Source organism: Pezoporus flaviventris, unplaced genomic scaffold (genome assembly GCF_033815535.1).
Source record: "Pezoporus flaviventris isolate CSIRO_AGI_PZ_B2104156 unplaced genomic scaffold, CSIRO_AGI_Pfla_v1 ptg000007l, whole genome shotgun sequence".
In the NCBI taxonomy this organism is placed as follows: domain Eukaryota; kingdom Metazoa; phylum Chordata; class Aves; order Psittaciformes; family Psittacidae; genus Pezoporus; species Pezoporus flaviventris.
The window spans coordinates 266,500-285,807 of NW_026892555.1; the positions used below are offsets into that span (position 1 = coordinate 266,500).

Sequence of the window (19,308 nt, forward strand, 5' to 3'; positions counted from 1 at the left end):
TCTGTGGCCATGTAAAGCATCTCTGCATCCAAACCCCTCTTTAATCTCCAAATCAACTTTCACCTGTCAACACTGAGCAGAGAAATGGCGTCACGCAGTGGCACTACCCCAGGCAAAGATCACAAACCTGGTGCACGATTCCGCTGGCAACTGCTCCCTAACACCTCTCCCACTGACATCCTCACAGGCTCTCCAGAACCACAACTGCCTTTGTGAGGTGCCCCACATCTAGCAATGCGTCACACCAGAGTCTGGACTGAAAATGTGCAAAAGCACAAAGGGCACAAGGAGATCCACATTGACGCCCACAGAGCTCACTCAATGGGAAAGGACAGGCCTAAAGACAAGCTAAGGTACTTAGCAACAAGGCAGGGAGGGAACAAATGGTTCGGAAGAGGCAGCCCCTCATGCCACCAAAACTCCAGAGCCCAGACCAGCCCGACAGGGCTGCAATGAACATGGAGCCACCTCTTCACAAGGCACCAAAAACCACAACACACAAGTGCCACCGAATGACCTCAGTGATGACACCCCACGTCTCCAAGGCCATGGCTGTATCTGCAGAACAGCCTGACAGGCATCTTCCATGCAAATCGTCCCAAACACCTACTCTCACTTCAAGGCTGCCGCCAGGGCCAGATGGACACGTCCTCACCAGGAGGACATGCAAAGGGAGCACTGTGGGAAGGAGAACACGCCCCAGCTCATGACTTGCCAGGCTGTGGCACGCACCAGCTGCTTGCTGACAAATGCTGCCATGCGCAAAGGCTGTCCCGCCCCTCGGGGACCAGCATAAAAGCCGGCCCAGAGCCTCTGTCCCTCACTCGCCTCAGCTGACGCCTTCTCCTGCACACTCAACAAGGTGAGCCTCAAGCCCCTTGCCCTCTGCTCCTGCCCCCCTGCCCCGGCTCTTCCAGCACGCTCTGCCCCAGCCTCAGCACCCCTCACGCCTCCCCAGCACCACAGCCCCACACCAGCCTCCCCACTGCCTCGCCCTCCCGCACCACAACCCCTCGCACCCCCACACACGCCGCTCTCCCCACACCCTCTTGTCCATTCCCTCCTCCCCTCTCCTCTCCTCTCCTCTCCTCTCCTCTCCCTTGCCAGGGCCCCTCCACACCACAGACATGGCCTGCTACGACCTCTGCCGCCCCTGCGGACCCACCCCGCTGGCCAACAGCTGCAACGAGCCCTGTGTCAGGCAGTGCGAGGACTCCCGCGTCGTCATCCAGCCTTCCACCGTGCTGGTCACCCTGCCAGGACCCATCCTCAGCTCCTTCCCCCAGAGCACCGCCGTCGGATCCTCCTCATCCGCTGCCGTGGGCAACGTCCTCAGCGCCCAGGGAGTGCCCGTCTCCTCTGGGGGCTTCGGCTACGGCCTTGGCTACGGCTATGGAGGCCTTGGCTGCTATGGCAGAGGAAGGGGATACAACATCTGCTAAGGGCCTTCCCTACAAGATCTGACATGAAATGCTGCAGCCTGGATTCAACACCATTAATTGAGAACACCTGTCGGGGTCAATGCTAGTACATGGGCTTTCTATCACACCTCCTCCTTTCAAGGCATCATGAGAGGAATCTGGGTAGGTTACCAGCCCAGCCTCTCTGAAAACATGGCTCATGGACCTCCTCCTCTTCTCCTACCGCTTTCTTTGTATGACCCCATCAGCTGTGTCCACTACTGTCTGCTGCAACCACCACATCACATGCAAAAAGCTATCAGAGTACCTCCAGTGGGGTGCTCCTAGTGCAGGGCAGGAAGACCTCCATCCTCTGCCAAAATCTGCTGCATTGCAGAGGACCTCGTAAGATTGTCACCCTACTTACACCTAAGGCCCCTTCCCTTGTACACTGTGCTTTTACGTTTTCATTCTTTTGCCTCAATAAAATTATCCTGAATTCCACTTAGTGACTCCTCCTCTTCCTTTCTTCTACCAAGGCCCTTACAACTTGACATGGCACAAAGCAATAGCTCAACGCGTCATTGGGGTGGATGAAGAAGTGCCACAAGGCCTCTCCTAGTAAATGAGCCAGCACAACCAGCAACAGGACAGACTGCTAGCTGGGGGCTTCCAGAAGTGACCTAAGCCCACCCCTCACCCAGGCTCAAACAAAGGATACACGTTTGCAAAGATTCCTTGTGCATGCCTCTGATAAAACCTCCCTGCATCACCACACAATTGACCAACTCTCCTACCCAGCATGGGTCTCCAGCCCTCCCAGCAATCAGAACCACAGAATCATGTAGTTTGGCAGGACCTATGTGATTTGGAGAGAAGCCGCTTCAACTTCCCCTATCAAGCAGGGCCAGCCACAGCAGCATGTCCAGGACAATAGCCGTTTGGGTATTCGGCAACCCCCAGCATGAAGATTCCACAATGTCTTCCACTCTTCGACCATGCTCACACTGAAAAAAGATTGCCTTCATTGCCCATGAAATTCCATCTCTTTTCCCTTGTGCCCACATCCTCTTGTCCCACCACTGGTCACAAGCCTCAGGGCTCAGCACTTCAGCCACTGCCTTCCAGCCTCCTCACCGGCCCCATCACAATCCATACTTTCCTGCCTTGCTTCTCTAGGAGCACGTAATGGGAGACAGTGACAGAGGCTTCCTTCAAGTACAGCTCAACAATAGACACTGCTCTAAACTTGGCCAACACCCTGTTGTTGGCAACAACAGGGAAGACACAGAGGTTGGTCAAGGACAATTTCCATTCCCAAAATCCACACCTAAAACCACAGCCCGTCACCCTGACCTTGCTGGCCATGGCAGTGCTTTCCAGGAAGGTTTCTTCTGTCACCTTCCCTAGGAATGAGGTCAGGCTCAACCGTGGGCTCAGCCCCAAGGACCCAGTGGTCCACTCAACATGGGGATGTGCAGCTTGGAACTGAGGGAGAACATAGCCAGTGGGGATGTAGTGGCTTCCCTGACGCCACACCACCTAGTGAACTGCACCCACTATAGGAGCCTGGGTGCTTAAGTAGAGAGTTACAGAGGGTAAACACAACAATTCGGGGTACTTGGAAGGACTCCCCCCATCACAGGGCTCACCAGCTTCAACCAGGCCCACCAGGACCACAGCCAGCTATCAAGAGCAAACCTCTTATGACTGCTTGCAAAACAACACAGAGGAAGGGCACCAAGAAGGCAGAAGCCCTGTAGAGGCACCATCCTTTCTACCACCTACAACCTCACAAGCAAGAGGGGCACCAAGACACGCACAGAGCTCGCCCAACAGGGGAGGACAGGTCTAAAGACAGGCTTAGCGACCTGACAGCAAGGTGTGGAGGGACTGAATGCGAAGGAAGGGGCAGCCCCTGATGGCCAGCACAGCTCCAAAGCCCACACCAGCATGACAGAGCAGCGAGGATACGGGGGTTCCTCTTCACAACGCATCTCCAAACCATACCACATGAGTGCCACGGGATGACCTCACTGATGACATCCCACCTCACCAAAGCTTTGCTTGCATGCCATGCCAAATGCCATAACACGCCCATCAACACCAAGAACATGGCCTCAAATACTTCTACCTGAAAGCTGCCTTCAAGGCCAAGTAGACACGTTCTAAACAGAATGACACGAAATTGCAGAATTGCAGGAAGGAAAACACAACCACAACTAATTGCTTGCACGTATTTGACATGCACCAGCTGCTTGCACAAACATGCTGTCATGCACAAAGACTGTCTCAGGCCCCTCAGGCATTGCAGGACCAGCATAAAAGCCGGCCCAGAGCCTCTGTCCCTCACTCGCCTCTGCTGACGCCTTCTCCTGCGCGCTCAACTAGGTGAGCCTCAAGCCCCTTGCCCTCTGCTCCTGCCCCCCTGCCCCAGCTCTTCCAGCACGCTCTGCCCCAGCCTCAGCACCCCTCACGCCTCCCCAGCACCACAGCCCCACACCAGCCTCCCCACTGCCTCGCCCTCCTGCACCACCGCCCCTCGCACCCCCACGCCCTCCGCTCTCCCCACACCCTCTCTTCCATTCTCTCCTCTCCTCTCCTGTCCCCTGCCAGGGCCCCTCCACACCACAGACATGGCCTGCTACGACCTCTGCCGCCCCTGCGGACCCACCCCGCTGGCCAACAGCTGCAACGAGCCCTGTGTCAGGCAGTGCGAGGACTCCCGCGTCGTCATCCAGCCTCCCGCCGTGCTGGTCACCCTGCCAGGACCCATCCTCAGCTCCTTCCCCCAGAGCACCGCCGTCGGATCCTCCTCATCCGCTGCCGTGGGCAACGTCCTCAGCGCCCAGGGAGTGCCCGTCTCCTCTGGGGGCTTCGGCTACGGCCTTGGCTATGGCTTTGGAGGCTTGGGCTGCTACGGCAGAGGAAGAGGCTGCAACATCTGCTAAGGGCCTCTCACAAGATGCCTGAAACCACTCACGTACATTCTAGAAGCAAGGACACGGATTGAGAATGCACATCTGGGAGAATGCTAGGACATCCACACACCTTCCGCAGCTTTCTTTTACAGCACAAAGAAAGCAGGGAAGGGGACAGACCAGGCTGCCTGGTAACGTGGTCCTTGGATCTCTTCCTCTTCTTCAAGTGCCTTCTTTGCATCACCCTGTCAGCTATGTCCAGAAATGTGTGCTGAAAAATGCATCTCACTGGCTAAATTTCATTGGGGGACCTCCAGTGTGCTCCGCTCCAGCCAACTCAGGAAGACCTCAAAGCTCTGACAAAATCTGTTGCAAACAGAAGACCTCAGTTCGTGGGCGCCCTCCTTGCACCTGAGACAGCTCTCTTCCATGTTATGTTTGTTCTTTTTCACTCTTTTGCCTCAATAAAGTACTTCTGCATTCAAGCCTTTGATGCCTCCTCTGCTTTTATTCTACCATGGCTCTTTCAGCTTCACTCAGCACAAAGCCAGGGCTCAACAGGCCATCAGTGTGGGTGAAAAAGGCTACAAGGACTCTCCCGGGAAATATGCCACCACAACCAACAAAGACTGGCACCTGGGGTGCTTCCATAATGTGACACAAGCCCACCTCTGCCTCAAACTAATTCTTAAGCATAACAACACTCCCCTGAGCATTACGGTGATGTCTCTCCAGGCTCATGAGACTATTCATGTAGGGTTCCAGGGCCACCAACACAGGGACTCATGGCCCCATCCCCACATGCTACAAGGACCCCACATTATGTTTGTTCTTTTTCACTCTTTTGCCTCTATAAAGTTCTGCATACAGGTCTACGACACCTCCTCACCCTTTCTTCTACCAAATCTGTTCCAACTTCATGCAGCACAAAGGCAGGGCTTAACAGGATGTCAGTGTGGGTGAAAAAGGGCAGAAGGATTCTCCTGGGAAATATACCACCACAACCAACAAAGACCGGCACCTGGGGTGCTTTCACAAGGTGATAGAGGTTTGAGCCAGCGCTGGCTCAAAGACAGTCTTGAACATGGCAACACTCCCTTGTTCATGCCTCTGATGGAGTCACCACAGATTCATGAGACCTTTCCGGTGGAGTCCCAGGGCCACCCACACAGGACCTCATGGCCTGGTCCGCACTTGCTGAGATGACCACAGGTAACAAATACAGTGTGCCCAGGACACCACCCTCCTTGCTCTGAGATCCACCTCTGACCCAGGTGTGGGTCGATGTTGCATCTCAACCAGAAGGAAGTGCAGCAGGAGGGCCAGGAGACCTCCTTGGATGGATAAGGTGTTTCTGAGGAAAATGCAAATGAAAAAAGAGGCTTATAATAAGTGGAAGCAAGGACACATGGCATGGGAAGTGTACAGGGATGTTGCCCGGGAAGCTAGGGACCAGGTTAGGAAAGCTAAGGCCCAGTTAGAATTAAACTTAGCTAGAGGTATTAAAGATAACAGGAAGGGATTCTACAGGTATATAGCAAATAAAAAACAGACTAGGGAGAATGTAGGCCCGCTCAGGAAGCTCTCAGGAGAACTGGCTACACAGGATTTGGAGAAGGCTGAGGTTCTGAATGACTTCTTTACCTCAGTCTTCACTGGCAAAGGCTCTGACCAAACCACCCAAGTCTTGGAAGGCAGAGGCAGGGACTGTGAGAATGAAGACCTTGCGCCCACTGCAGGAGAGGAACTGGTTCAAAACCATCTTAAAAATATGAACGCACACAAGTCCATGGGTCCTGATGAGATTCATCTGCGGGTCCTGAAGAAGCTGGTGAAGAAGTTGCGAAGCCGCTGGCCATCATATTTGAGAAGTCATGGCAGTCAGGTGAAGTTCCCGATGACTGGAAAAAGGGAAATATACCCCCCATTTTCAAGAAGGGGAAAACAAATGACCTGGGGAAGTACAGACCAGTCAGTCTCACCTCTGTGCCTGGCAAAATCTTGGAGCAGATTCTCCTGGAAGGCATGCTAAGGCACATGAAAATCAACAAGGTGCTTGGTGACATCCAGCATGGCTTCACAAAGGGGAAATCCTGCCTGACCAATTTGGTGGCCTTTTATGATAGGGCTACAGACCTGATGGACAGGGGTAGAGCAGTTGATGTCATCTACCTGGACTTGTGCAAAGCATTTGACACTGTCCCACACGACATCCTTGTCTCTAAATTGGAGCGACATGAATTTGATGGATGGACCACTCGGTGGATAAAGAACTGGCTGGATGGCCGCACACAAAGAGTTGTGGTCAATGGCTCAATGTCCTCTTGAAGACCAGTAACGAGTGGTGTCCCTCAGGGATCAGTGCTGGGACCGGTCTTGTTCAACATCTTTGTCACTGACATGGACAGTGGGATTGAGTGCGCCCTCAGCAAGTTTGCCGATGACACCAAGCTGTGTGGTTCGGTTGATACCCTGAAGGGAAGGAATGCCATCCAGAGGGACCTCGACACGCTTGTGAGGTGGGCTGATGCCAGCCTCATGAGGTTTAACCATGCCAAGTGCAAGGTCCTACACCAATGGGGCAAATGGGGATGAGAAATGAAGGTTCTAGTCAGTTCAACACACATTGTTGCTAATCCTCTTTGGACCTCACACTCTTTCCCTCCTCCATCATGGAATCCTTTCCAAGGGAAACAGCGCTCCATGAACTTACTCAACCTGAGCTCTTCAAACATGCTCTTCAAGACATGGGGAAAGCATCTTGGATCATCTAACAGAAACTTCCGACATGAACCCATCACAAGTACAACCTTACAAGCATAAAAAGGCACCATGACACCCTTAGAGCTCACCCAACAGGAAAGGACAGGCCTACAGACAGGATTAGTGACCTGGCAGCAAGTCAGGGCGGAACCTAATGCAATGGAAGGGGCAGCCTCTCAGAGCCAGCACAGCCCCAAGCCTGCAAGGACATGGGACTCCCTCTTCACAAAGCACCCACAAACCACAGCCATGAGTGCCACAGGATGACATCAGTGATGACACCCCCATCACTCCAATACTTTTGTTGCATGTTCTGCCAAATGCCCTGACATGCACCATCAACACCAAGCCTTCGGTCTCTAATACTTGAAAGCTGCCGCCAGGGCCAGAAGGACACGTCCTCAACAGGAGGACATGAACTTCCAGAATTCTTGGAAGGAAAACACAACCATAACTCGTAGCTTGCGAGGATCTGACATGTACCAGCTGCTTGAACAAACATGCTGTCATGCACAAAGACTGTCTCAGACCCCTCGGGCACTCCAGGACCAGCATAAAAGCCGGCCCAGTGCCTCTGTCCCTCACTCGCCTCTGCTGACGCCTTCTCCTGCGCGCTCAACAAGGTGAGCCTCAAGCCCCTTGCCCTCTGCTCCTGCCCCCCTGCCCCGGCTCTTCCAGCATGCTCTGCCCCAGCCTCAGCACCCCTCACGCCTCCCCAGCACCACAGCCCCACACCAGCCCCCCCACTGCCTCGCCCTCCAGCACCACCACCCCTTGCACCCCCACGCCCTCCGCTCTCCCCACACCCTCTCTTCCATTCTCTCCTCTCCTCTGCCAGGGCCCCTCCACACCACAGACATGGCCTGCTACGACCTCTGCCGCCCCTGCGGACCCACCCCGCTGGCCAACAGCTGCAACGAGCCCTGTGTCAGGCAGTGCGAGGACTCCCGCGTCGTCATCCAGCCTTCCACCGTGCTGGTCACCCTGCCAGGACCCATCCTCAGCTCCTTCCCCCAGAGCACCGCCGTCGGATCCTCCTCATCCGCTGCCGTGGGCAACGTCCTCAGCGCCCAGGGAGTGCCCGTCTCCTCTGGGGGCTTCGGCTACGGCCTTGGCTACGGCTTCGGAGGCCTGGGCTGCTACGGCAGAGGAAGAAGCGACATCTGCTAAGGGCCATTGACAGCACCGTAACACCAACCACCCTGGAAGCCACAGCAAGGAATCAGAAAGCATGTCTGTGCCACTGTTGGCCTATACATTCTCCATCCAGTACTGCTCCTCTGAAGGCAGAATGATACCAAGCAGGGAAAGCGTTTAGCCAATGCTACCTGTTATCAAAGCCCATGAGCCTCCTCCTCTTCTCTCACTTTCTTCTCTGCATTGTCCCTTCTAATATGTCCCAACCTCTCTGCTGCAAGTGAGTTCTCACAAGCCAAATCCTACCGGGAACCAACACCGTTACGATTACAGCGTGACAGACAAAGACGTCAGGTCTCTAGCAATAGCTGCTATGTAAAACTTCCTATGGTGGCCCTACTCGTACCTCTGACTGGTTCCCTCCCTCTTGGTGCTCCTGCCTTTCCACTATTTTTTTTTCAATAAAGTTCTCCTGCATCCCAGCCTCAGGCCCTTCCTCTTCACTTTTTCCCCAAAGGCTCGTCCAGTCGCACCCAGCACAACAACAGGGCTCAACAGGCCATCGGGGTGGGTTGAAACAGGCATCACCAGAGCTCTCTTGGGAAGCATAGCACCAGCAACATCACCCACTGGCACTCAGGGAGATTCCATCACATCACACCAGCTCCTTGCCTCCGCAAACAAAGGCTGGGACACATTTATGCGCTCCCAGCCATGCCTCAGTCGCACGTTCTTCATGTTCTGTGTTGCCTCTGCCTGGTGCCTGTTAACCTACTCCATCACTCCTCTTCTGCAAACAGACAGAGAAAATATGACAAAAGAGTCATGGGTCAACCACCAATGTTAGAACCCCTCATAAAAAGACACCAAATTTGTCAGGAAGGATTCACCCACTGTGAAGCCCTTCTGGTTGTCAGTGTTTTTCAAGTGTTTTGGCATAGTTACCAGGAGAATCTGCTCCATGCTCTCTTCTGGCACAGAGATGACGCTGACCAGCCTGTAGTTAGCCCGGCTCTTCTTTCTAGCTTTTTCAAAATGAGGACTATGAATTGACCACTTGCTGTGGGGTCACTCCATCACATTGGCCTGGTCCTTAATGAGGATGTGGAACAGGGTTGGCCCCACATACAACTCCTGAGCTACACTACTTGAGACTTGCCCTCAAATGGACTTTGTGCTACTCGTCACAACCCGCTGGGCTCAGCCCTTCAACTATGCAGCAGCCCAGTGCACTGGCACCAGACACAAAAGGTACTTTGTCAGCTTGTTGATGAGCATGTGAGGGGTGAAAGGGTCAAAGACTTTACAAAGAAATTCAAGGGAAGCACCAGCTATGGCGGCCTCCTCATCCACAATGATGGGCACTCCCATGTAGAGGAGACAGAGTTCAATCAAGAATGATTTACCATTTGCAAATATATGCTAGAACTTCATCTCAATTTCTTGTCCTTCCTGGGAAGACATTCACAGTCCTTTCTGGGAAGACTTCCTACATCACCTTCCATGGGAACATGACCAGACTCAAGACCTTCTACTTTCCCACTTCCCCTAAGATACATAAGACACACTCCCAAGAAGAACAGGCAGCTCCCTCAGTATTATTGGTGACCTTTATGCCCAGGGACTTCCATACATTCAGTCCAAAAGCTCTCCCTCTGACCTCACATCAATTTCCCCAACCACAAAACAGCTCACCTGACAACCAGCCTGCAAAACACTCACCTTGGATGAACCGGGGCAGGCCTTGCCAGCCATCAACCCCTCTGCATGAATCCACCACTAACAGGGCCCAACCTCTGTGGCCATGTAAAGCATCTCTGCATCCAAACCCCTCTTTAATCTCCAAATCAACTTTCACCTGTCAACACTGAGCAGAGAAATGGCGTCACGCAGTGGCACTACCCCAGGCAAAGATCACAAACCTGGTGCACGATTCCCCTGGCAACTGCTCCCTAACACCTCTTCCACTGACATCCTCACAGGCTCTCCAGAACCACAACTGCCTTTGTGAGGTGCCCCACATCTAGCAATGCGTCACACCAGAGTCTGGACTGAAAATGTGCCAACCCCTAATCAGGGAAGCACTAGAGAGGGGCCAACACACGACTTCCACGGCACTGTCAGGAATCCCCACATCACAGGACTCAACAACACTGAACCTGGGCTAGCAGGACAAGAGCCTGCTCTAACAAAGAGGCAACCTAGGCCTGCCCTCAGCACCACACCCTGGAACACCATTAGGAGGACAAAAACCCAAGCAGAAAGCCAGCTTTCTCCAGCTACAACCATAAAAGCACAAAGGGCACCAGGAGATCCACATTGACGCCCACAGAGCTCACCCAATGGGAAAGGACAGGCCTAAAGACAAGCTAAGGGACTTGGCAGCAAGGCAGGGAGGGAACAAATGGGATGGAAGAGGCAGCCCCTCATGCCACCAAAAACTCCAGAGCCCAGACCAGCCCGACAGGGCTGCAATGAACATGGAGCCACCTCTTCACAAGGCACCAAAAACCACAACACACAAGTGCCACGGAATGACCGCAGTGATGACACCCCACGTCTCCAAGGCCATCCAGACATCCTGGGTTCAGCCCCTTTTCACTGCAGGGTCCAGCAGTGCATGAAGGTCTCCAGAACAACCATCCTCCCTACTGCTGTGGACTTGGACCCCCTCTGCAGGGGACGCAAGCCACCTGTGGACTCTGAGTCACATAGAAAGCCCCCACTATGCAGTCACAATCCTCCTCACAGTGGCACAATGAGGCCCTGTACAAGGCAATGGGGATGAGGTGCAGGAACAAGCCTGTCACCCTGTTCTCCTGTGAAGATGGGGCTCTGTGGTGGGTTCAACTTGGCTGGGCACCAAGTGCGCTTACCATTGGCAGGTAATTACATATTTTTGCTCATAAGTACACTTTGTGAAGACTCAGATGTTGTAAGTCATGACATGGATGCTGAAGAAGTGAATTTAAAACTTAACCTGCACTGGGCAAAAATGGGTAGTGCCCCGGTTTCTTATTTCTTCTTTGTATGTCATTATCACCTTAGGACATAAACTTGAACTAACAGAAGAGTTTGACCTGTAAATCTGAGAAACATAAATGGAGCCTAACACTGGGCACAGATCAGGCTGACCAGCCATTAGTGTGCCATCCACTCTCTTGATTTTCTCACTGATACAAAGGGATGAGCTCTATTTCAGGCATCAGGAAGCACTGCAAGAAACCCACAAACCACAGACACGAGTGCCACAGGGTGAATCAAATGTGGCACTCGTGTCCTGTGGTTTGCTGCGGTTTCTGCAAGTGCTTCCTGCATGCCCTGAAATAGAGCTCCAATCCTTTTTGGTCTAAAATACTTGAAAGCTGCCGCCAGGGCCAGAAGGACACGTCCTCAACAGGAGGACATGAACTTCCAGAATTCTTGAAAGGAAAACACAACCACAGGTAATTACCTGCAAGGATCTGACATGCACCAGATGCTTGCACAAACATGTTGTCATGCACAAAGGCTGTCTCAGCCCCATCGGGCACTGCAGGACCAGCATAAAAGCCGGCCCAGAGCCTCTGTCCCTCACTCGCCTCTGCTGACGCCTTCTCCTGCGCGCTCAACAAGGTGAGCCTCAAGCCCCTTGCCCTCTGCTCCTGCCCCCTGCCCCGGCTCTTCCAGCACGCTCTGCCCCAGCCTCAGCACCCCTCACGCCTCCCCAGCCCCACAGCCCCACACCAGCCTCCCCACTGCCTCTCCCTCCTGCACCACCGCCCCTAGCACCCCCACGCCCTCTGCTCTCCCCACACCCTCTCTTCCATTCTCTCCTCTCCTCTGCCAGGGCCCCTCCACACCACAGACATGGCCTGCTATGACCTCTGCCGCCCCTGCGGACCCACCCCGCTGGCCAACAGCTGCAACGAGCCCTGTGTCAGGCAGTGTGAGGACTCCCGCGTCGTCATCCAACCTCCCGCCGTGTTGGTCACCCTGCCAGGACCCATCCTCAGCTCCTTCCCCCAGAGCACCGCCGTCGGATCCTCCTCATCCGCTGCCGTGGGCAACGTCCTCAGCGCCCAGGGAGTGCCCGTCTCCTCTGGGGGCTTCGGCTACGGCCTTGGCTACGGCTTCGGAGGCCTGGGCTGCTACGGCAGAGGAAGGGGATACAACATCTGCTAAGGGCCATTGACAACACGCATGAAACCAGCCACCAAAACCCTTGAAGCCATGGCAAGGTCTGAGGATGCAGTTCTGGGCATTTCCTGACATGTGGACCTGCTGTCCACAGCTCCTCATCTTGAGACACCAAGAGAAGAAACAGCGCACAGGGCCTGCCCAGGATGCCTGAAAATATTGCCCCTGCACCTCCTCCTGTTGTACTACTTCCTTCTTTGCATCATCTCTTTGCCTGTGCCCAGGACTCTCTGCTTCAAACCCCTTCTAACAAGTCAAAGAACATTGGGGGACCTCTGCTATGCTGCTTGCGCTGCAGGGCAGGAAGAACTGTAAGCAGAAGTCTTCTGCTCATGGTCGCACTCCTTGCACCTCAGACTGTCTCACTTCCACTTGGTGCTTTTGCTGCTCTTACATTTTCATTCTTTTGTCTCAATAAAGTTTCCAGCATCCCAGCCTGAGTCTCCTCAGAATCACTTTCAACAGCAGGAACCTCTCCAGAGGAGCTGACTTAATCCCTTTTCATGAACAGGACAACTAGAGCTGCAGGTGTGAGACCATGGCCAGTTGGGTTTTTAGTAGCTCACAGCACAGACACTCCACCACCTCTTCCACTCTTTGCCCTTCCACACAGGCAAACGGCTTGCCTGGTTTGCCCATGAAATCCCATCTCTTTCCCCTTATACCCACAGCCTCTTCTTCTGCATGTGCACACCAGTGACAAGAGCTGGGTTCCCACCACTTCTTTCCCTGCTATCAGCGGCTTTACTCCCATTGATGATGGGCACCCTGCACATCCTTCTCTCTGGGGTGGCTCACTTCTCAGACTCTTATGATCCAGACCCTCCAGGATCTTGGTGACCCTGCACTGCTCCTGCTCCAGAAAGTCCAAGTCCTTCCTCACTGGGGAGCCAAGAAATGAATCCCACATGGGATTCTCCTCACCATTTCTGATGAGTAGGGGATGCTGCCCTCCCCTTACCCACTGCAAAACCCCTGAATGCAGCCCTGGAGACTCGTGGGCCCTTTTCTTGCAAGGGTACATTGCCGTCTCATGGTCCCTTTGCTCTACAACAGACCACAACGTCATTCTCTCCTAAGACTGTTTCTAACCCACTGGTCTCACAGATATTCATGCTACACGGGGTCACTTCTCCCCACATACAAGACTTGGCATCTGCCCTGGTTGAACTGTTGTCCTTCACAACATCCTCCTGGACAAGTTGTTCAAATGTGACATGAGCAGGTACACCATACATTGGATAAAGAACTCCTCAAGAGCAGGGCTGAAAGGGTCATAGTGAATAAACTTAGAATTAAACATGGAACTAAATAAACTTAGAATTAAACATAGAATTAAACTTGGATAGGGATGTTGAGGATAACAGGAAGGGATTCTACATGTACGTAGCAAACAAAAAACAGACTAGGGACAACATCGGCCCCCTCAGGAAGCTCTCAGGAGAACTGGCTACACAGGATTTGGAGAAGGCTGAAGTTCTGAATGACTTCTTTGCCTCGGTCTTCACTGCCAAAGGCTCTGACCAAACCACCCAAGTCTTGGAAGGCAGAGGCAGGGACTGAGAATGAAGACCTTGGGCCCACGGCAGGAGAGGAACTGGTTCAAAACCATCTTAAAATATAAATGTGCACAAGTCCATGGATCCTGATGAGATCCATCCGTGGGTCCTGAAGGAGGTGGGGAATGAAGTTGGTAAGCCGCTGGCCATCATATATGAAAAATCATGGCAATAAGGTGAAGTTCCCAATGACTGGAAAAAGGGAAATATAACCCCCATTTTCAAGAAGGGGAAAACGGATGACCTGGGGAAGTACAGAGCAGTCAGTCTCACCTCTGTGCCTGGCAAAATCTTGGAGCAGATTCTCCTGGATGGCATGCTAATGCACGTGAAAATCAACAAGGTGCTTGGTGACAGCCAGTATGGCTTCACTAAGGGGAAATCCTGCCTGACCAATTTGGTGGCCCTCTATGATGGGGCTACAGAACTGATGGACAGGGGTAGAGCAGTTGATGTCATCTACCTGGACTTGTGCGAAGCGTTCAACACTGTCCCACATGACATCCTTGTCTCTAAATTGGAGCGACATCAATTTGATGGATGGACCACTCAGTTGATACCCTGGAGGGAAGGAATGCCATCCAGAAGGACCTTGACGCGCTTGTGAGGTGGGCTGATGCCAACCTCATGAGGTTTAACCAAGCCAAGTGCAAGGTCCTACACCTGGGTCAGAGCAATCCCAGGCACAGCTACAGGTTGGGCAGAGAAGAGATTCAGAGCAGCCCTGAGGAGAAGGACTTGGGGGTGTTGGTTGATGAGAAAATGAACATGAGCCGGCTTCAGTGTGCGCTTGCAGCCCAGAAAGCAACCGTATCCTGGGCTGCATCAAAAGGAGCGTGACCAGCAGGTCGAAGGGGGTGATCCTCCCCTCCACACTGCTCTTGTGAGACCTCACCTGGAGTATTGTGTGCAGTTCTGGTGTCCTCAACATAAAAAGGACATGGAACTGTTGGAATAAGCCCAGATGAGGCCACGAGGATGATCAGGGAGTGAAGCACCTCCTGTCTGAAGATAGGCTGGGAACATTGGGGCTGTTCAGCCTGGAGAAGAGAAGGCTGTGTAGGGACCTCAGAGCAGCTTCAAGTGTCTGAAGGTAGCCTATAAGGGTGTCGGGGAGGGACTCTTCATTAGGGTTTGTAGTGATAGGACAAGGGTAACGGGTTAGAACTTAGACAGGGGAAGTTTAGATTGGATATAAGAAGGAAATTTTTTACTGTTAGGATGGTGAGGCACTGGAATGGGTTGCCCAAGGAAGTTGTGAATGCTCCATCCCTGGAAATGCTCAAGGCCGGGTTGGACAGAGCCTTGGGTGACATGGTTTAGTGTGAGGTGTCCCTGCCCATGGCAGGGGGGGTGGAACTAGATGATCTTAAGGTCCTTTCCAACACAAACTCTTCTATGATCTTTTCTATTCTATAAGCCTGTGACCCAGCTCTGCTGCAAACGTGGGGCTCTGTGCTGCGTTAACCTTGGCTGGGTGAAAAGTCCTCACTGAGCTGCTCTATCATTTCCTCTACTATGTAGAAGAAGAATACGACAAAAGGCTCCCGAGTTGAGATAACAACATGGAGATCACTCACTGTTTTCCTGTGCCACCAGAACAGACTTTGCTTGGGGAAATTCATTTATCAAAATCAAAAGACAGAGTAGAATTATGAGAAAAACAAAAAAAAAAGAAATTTTTTAAACAGATTCTCCCAGCCCTCCCCTACTGCAGGTTAAGCTCCCCTCCTGAAATACATACTCCCTCTCCCAGAATGACAAAGGGGGATGGAGAAAAAGCATTATGATCATTTCAACACTTGTTGCTTCTGCCACTCCTTCCTCTGAATAAACTTAAGTTAAATACATAATAACTTAAATAAACTTAAGTTAACTCCATAAACCCAGTACATCAGCTGGCAACCTTACAAGAACAACTGGGACCCAGGACACCCACAGAGCTCACCCAACAGGAAAGGACAGGCCTGAAGACAGGCTTATCAAGCTGGCAGCAAGATGGGGAAGGACTGAATGCAATTGAAGGGGCAGCCCCTCACAGCCACCACAGCTCTAAAGCCCAGTCCAGCCTGACAGGGCTGTGATGACATGGGGCCCCCACTTCACAACGCACTTGCAAACCACACCTAATGAGTGCCACAGGATGACCTCACTCACACCACCCCACCTCTCAAGCACTTTGGTTGCAACTTCTGCCAAGTGTCCCAAAAAGCAGCACAAACACGAAGTATTTGGCCTTAAATTATTACACTTCAAAGCGGCCGCCAGGGCCAGATGGACACGTCCTCACCAGGAGGACATGCAAAGGGAGTGTTCTGGGAAGGAAAACACAAACACAGCTCATGACTTGCCAGGCTGTGGCACGCACCAGCTGCTTGCTGACAAATGCTGCCATGCGCAAAGGCTGTCCCGCCTCTCAGGGACCAGCATAAAAGCCGGCCCAGAGCCTCTGTCCCTCACTCGCCTCTGCTGACGCCTTCTCCTGCGCGCTCAACAAGGTGAGCCTCAAGCCCCTTGCCCTCTGCTCCTGCCCCCCTGCCCCGGCTCTTCCAGCACGCTCTGCCCCAGCCTCAGCACCCCTCACGCCTCCCCAGCCCCACAGCCCGACACCAGCCTCCCCACAGCCTCCCCCTCCTGCACCACCGCCCCTTGCACCCCCAAGTCCTCCGCTCTCCCCACACCCTCTCTTCCATTCTCTCCTCTCCTTTAGTCTTCCAGGGCCCCTCCACACCACAGACATGGCCTGCTACGACCTCTGCCGCCCCTGCGGACCCACCCCGCTGGCCAACAGCTGCAACGAGCCCTGTGTCAGGCAGTGCGAGGACTCCCGCGTCGTCATCCAGCCTCCCGCCGTGCTGGTCACCCTGCCAGGACCCATCCTCAGCTCCTTCCCCCAGAGCACCGCCGTCGGATCCTCCTCATCCGCTGCCGTGGGCAACGTCCTCAGCGCCCAGGGAGTGCCCGTCTCCTCTGGGGGCTTCGGCTACGGCCTAGGCTACGGCTTCGGAGGCCTGGGCTGCTACGGCAGAGGAAGAGGCTGCGACATCTGCTAAGGGCCATTGACAGCACCGTAACACCAACCACCCTGGAAGCCACAGCAAGGAATCAGAAAGCATGTCTGTGCCACTGTTGGCCTATACATTCTCCATCCAGTACTGCTCCTCTGAAGGCAGAATGAAACCAAGCAGGGAAAGCGTTTAGCCAATGCTACCTGTAACCAAGGCCCATGGACCTCCTCATCTTCTCTCACTTTCTTCTCTGCATTGTGCCTTCTAATATGTCCCAACCTCTCTGCTGCAAGCGAGTTCTCACAAGCCAAATCCTACCAGGAACCAACACCGTTACGATTACACCATGAGAGATAAGGACATCAGGTCTCTAGCAATAGCTGCTGTGTAAAACTTCCTATGGTGGCCCTACTCGTACCTCTGACTGGTTCCCTCCCTCTTGGTGCTCCTGCCTTTCCACTATATTTTTTCGTCAATAAAGTTCTCCTGCATCCCAGCCTCAGGCCCTTCCTCTTCACTTTTTCCCCGAAGGCTCATCCAGTCACACCCAGCACAACAACAGGGCTCAACAGGCCATCGGGGTGGGTTGAAACAGGCATCACCAGAGCTCTCTTGGGAAGCAAAGCACCAGCAACATCACCCACTGGCACTCCAGGAGATTCCCGCACATCACATCAGATCATTGCCTCCGCAAACAAAGGCTTGGACACATTTATGCACTTCCAGCCATGCCTCTGTCACACGTTCCCCATATGTTCTGGGTTACCTCTGCCTGGTGCCTGCTAACCTACTCCGTCACTTTTCCTCTGCAAACAGACAGAGAAAATATGACAAAAGAGTCATGGGTCAAGATATCCACCAAGTGGTTCACCTTTCGTCTCCACCTCTCTCTGCTTTACAGACAAGGTTATTGTGTGGGACACTAGCAAATGCCTTGCACAAGTCCAGGTATATGACAACAGTACATCTTCTCTTAACCACCAATGCTATAACCCCTCATAGAAAGACACCAAACTTGTCAGGAAGGATTCACCCACTCTGAAGCCCTTCTGGCTGTCAGTGTTTTTCAAGTGTTTTGGCATAGTTACCAGGAGAATCTGCTCCATGCTCTCTTCTGGCACAGAGATGACGCTGACCAGCCTGTAGTTAGCCCGGCTCTTCTTTCTAGCTTTTCAGAAATGAGGACTATGAACTGACATCTTGCTGTGGGGTCACTCCATCACATTGGCCCGGTCCTTAAGGAGGATGTGGAACAGGGTTGGCCCCAGGTACAACTCCTGAGCTACACTACTTGAGACTTGCCTTCAAATGGACTTTGTGCTACTCATCACAAGCTGCTGGGCTCAGCCCTTCAACCATGCAGCAGCCCAGTGCACTGGCACCAGACACAAAAGGTACTTTGTCAGTTTGTTGATGAGCATGTGAGGGGTGAAAGGGTCAAAAACTTTACAAAGAAATTCAAAGGAAACACCAGCCATGGTTTTCTCCTCATCCACAATGATGGGCACTCCCATGGAGAGGAGACAGAGTTCAATCAAGCATGATTTACCATTTGCAAATATATGCTAGAACTTCATCTCAATTTCTTGTCCTTCCTGGGAAGACATTCACAGTCCTTTCTAGGAAGACTTCCTACATCACCTTCCATGGGAACATGATCAGACTCAAGACCTTCTAGTTTCCCACTTCTCCTAAGGTACATAAGACACACCTCCCAAGAACTACAGGCAGCTCCCTCAGTATTATTGGTGACCTTCATGGCCCAGGGACTACCATGCATTCAGTCCAAAAGCTCTCCTTCTGACCTCACATCAATTTCCCCAACCACAAAACAGCTCACCTGACAATCAGCCTGCAAAACACTCACCTTGATGAACCGGGGCAGGCCTTGCCAGGCATCAACCCACCAGCATGAATCCACCACTAACAGGGCCCAACCTCTGTGGCCATGTAAAGCATCTCTGCATCCAAACCCCTCTTTAATCTCCAAATCAACTTTCACCTGTCAACACTGAGCAGAGAAATGGCGTCACGCAGTGGCACTACCCCAGGCAAAGATCACAAACCTGGTGCACGATTCCGCTGGCAACTGCTCCCTAACACCTCTTCCACTGACATCCTCACAGGCTCTCCAGAACCACAACTGCCTTTGTGAGGTGCCAGACATCTAGCAATGCGTCACACCAGAGTCTGGACTGAAAATGTGCCAACCCCTAATCAGAGAAGCACTAGAGAGGGGCCAACACACGACTTCCATGGGACTGTCAGGAATCCCCACATCACAGGCCTCAACAACACTGAACCTGGGCTAGCAGGACAAGAGCCTGCTCTAACAAAGAGC

General features: G+C 53.0%; 5 protein-coding genes across 5 annotated transcripts; all 5 read left to right on the forward strand.

The window, feature by feature from the left end:
- The first annotated feature begins 1,106 nt into the window (after window positions 1–1,106).
- Window positions 1,107–1,442, forward strand: LOC133266279 (feather beta keratin-like). Its single transcript, XM_061447509.1, has one exon. The coding sequence runs from the start codon at window positions 1,128–1,130 to the stop codon at window positions 1,440–1,442; it is 315 nt and encodes a 104-aa protein (XP_061303493.1). The 5' UTR covers window positions 1,107–1,127.
- A 2,573-nt stretch (window positions 1,443–4,015) lies between these two features.
- Window positions 4,016–4,351, forward strand: LOC133266280 (feather keratin 1-like). Its single transcript, XM_061447510.1, has one exon. It carries the CDS (start codon window positions 4,037–4,039, stop codon window positions 4,349–4,351), a length of 315 nt encoding a protein of 104 aa, XP_061303494.1. The 5' UTR covers window positions 4,016–4,036.
- Window positions 4,352–7,933: 3,582 nt separating this feature from the next.
- On the forward strand, window positions 7,934–8,254 carry LOC133266349 (feather keratin 1-like). The gene has a single exon (XM_061447546.1). The coding sequence runs from the start codon at window positions 7,943–7,945 to the stop codon at window positions 8,252–8,254; it is 312 nt and encodes a 103-aa protein (XP_061303530.1). The 5' UTR covers window positions 7,934–7,942.
- A 3,816-nt stretch (window positions 8,255–12,070) lies between these two features.
- LOC133266281 (feather keratin 1-like) lies at window positions 12,071–12,385 on the forward strand. Its single transcript, XM_061447511.1, has one exon. It carries the CDS (start codon window positions 12,071–12,073, stop codon window positions 12,383–12,385), a length of 315 nt encoding a protein of 104 aa, XP_061303495.1.
- Window positions 12,386–16,344: 3,959 nt separating this feature from the next.
- On the forward strand, window positions 16,345–17,012 carry LOC133266352 (feather keratin 1-like). Its single transcript, XM_061447548.1, has 2 exons — window positions 16,345–16,445; window positions 16,670–17,012. Exons 1-2 carry the CDS (start codon window positions 16,345–16,347, stop codon window positions 17,010–17,012), a joined length of 444 nt encoding a protein of 147 aa, XP_061303532.1.
- Window positions 17,013–19,308: the final 2,296 nt, after the last annotated feature.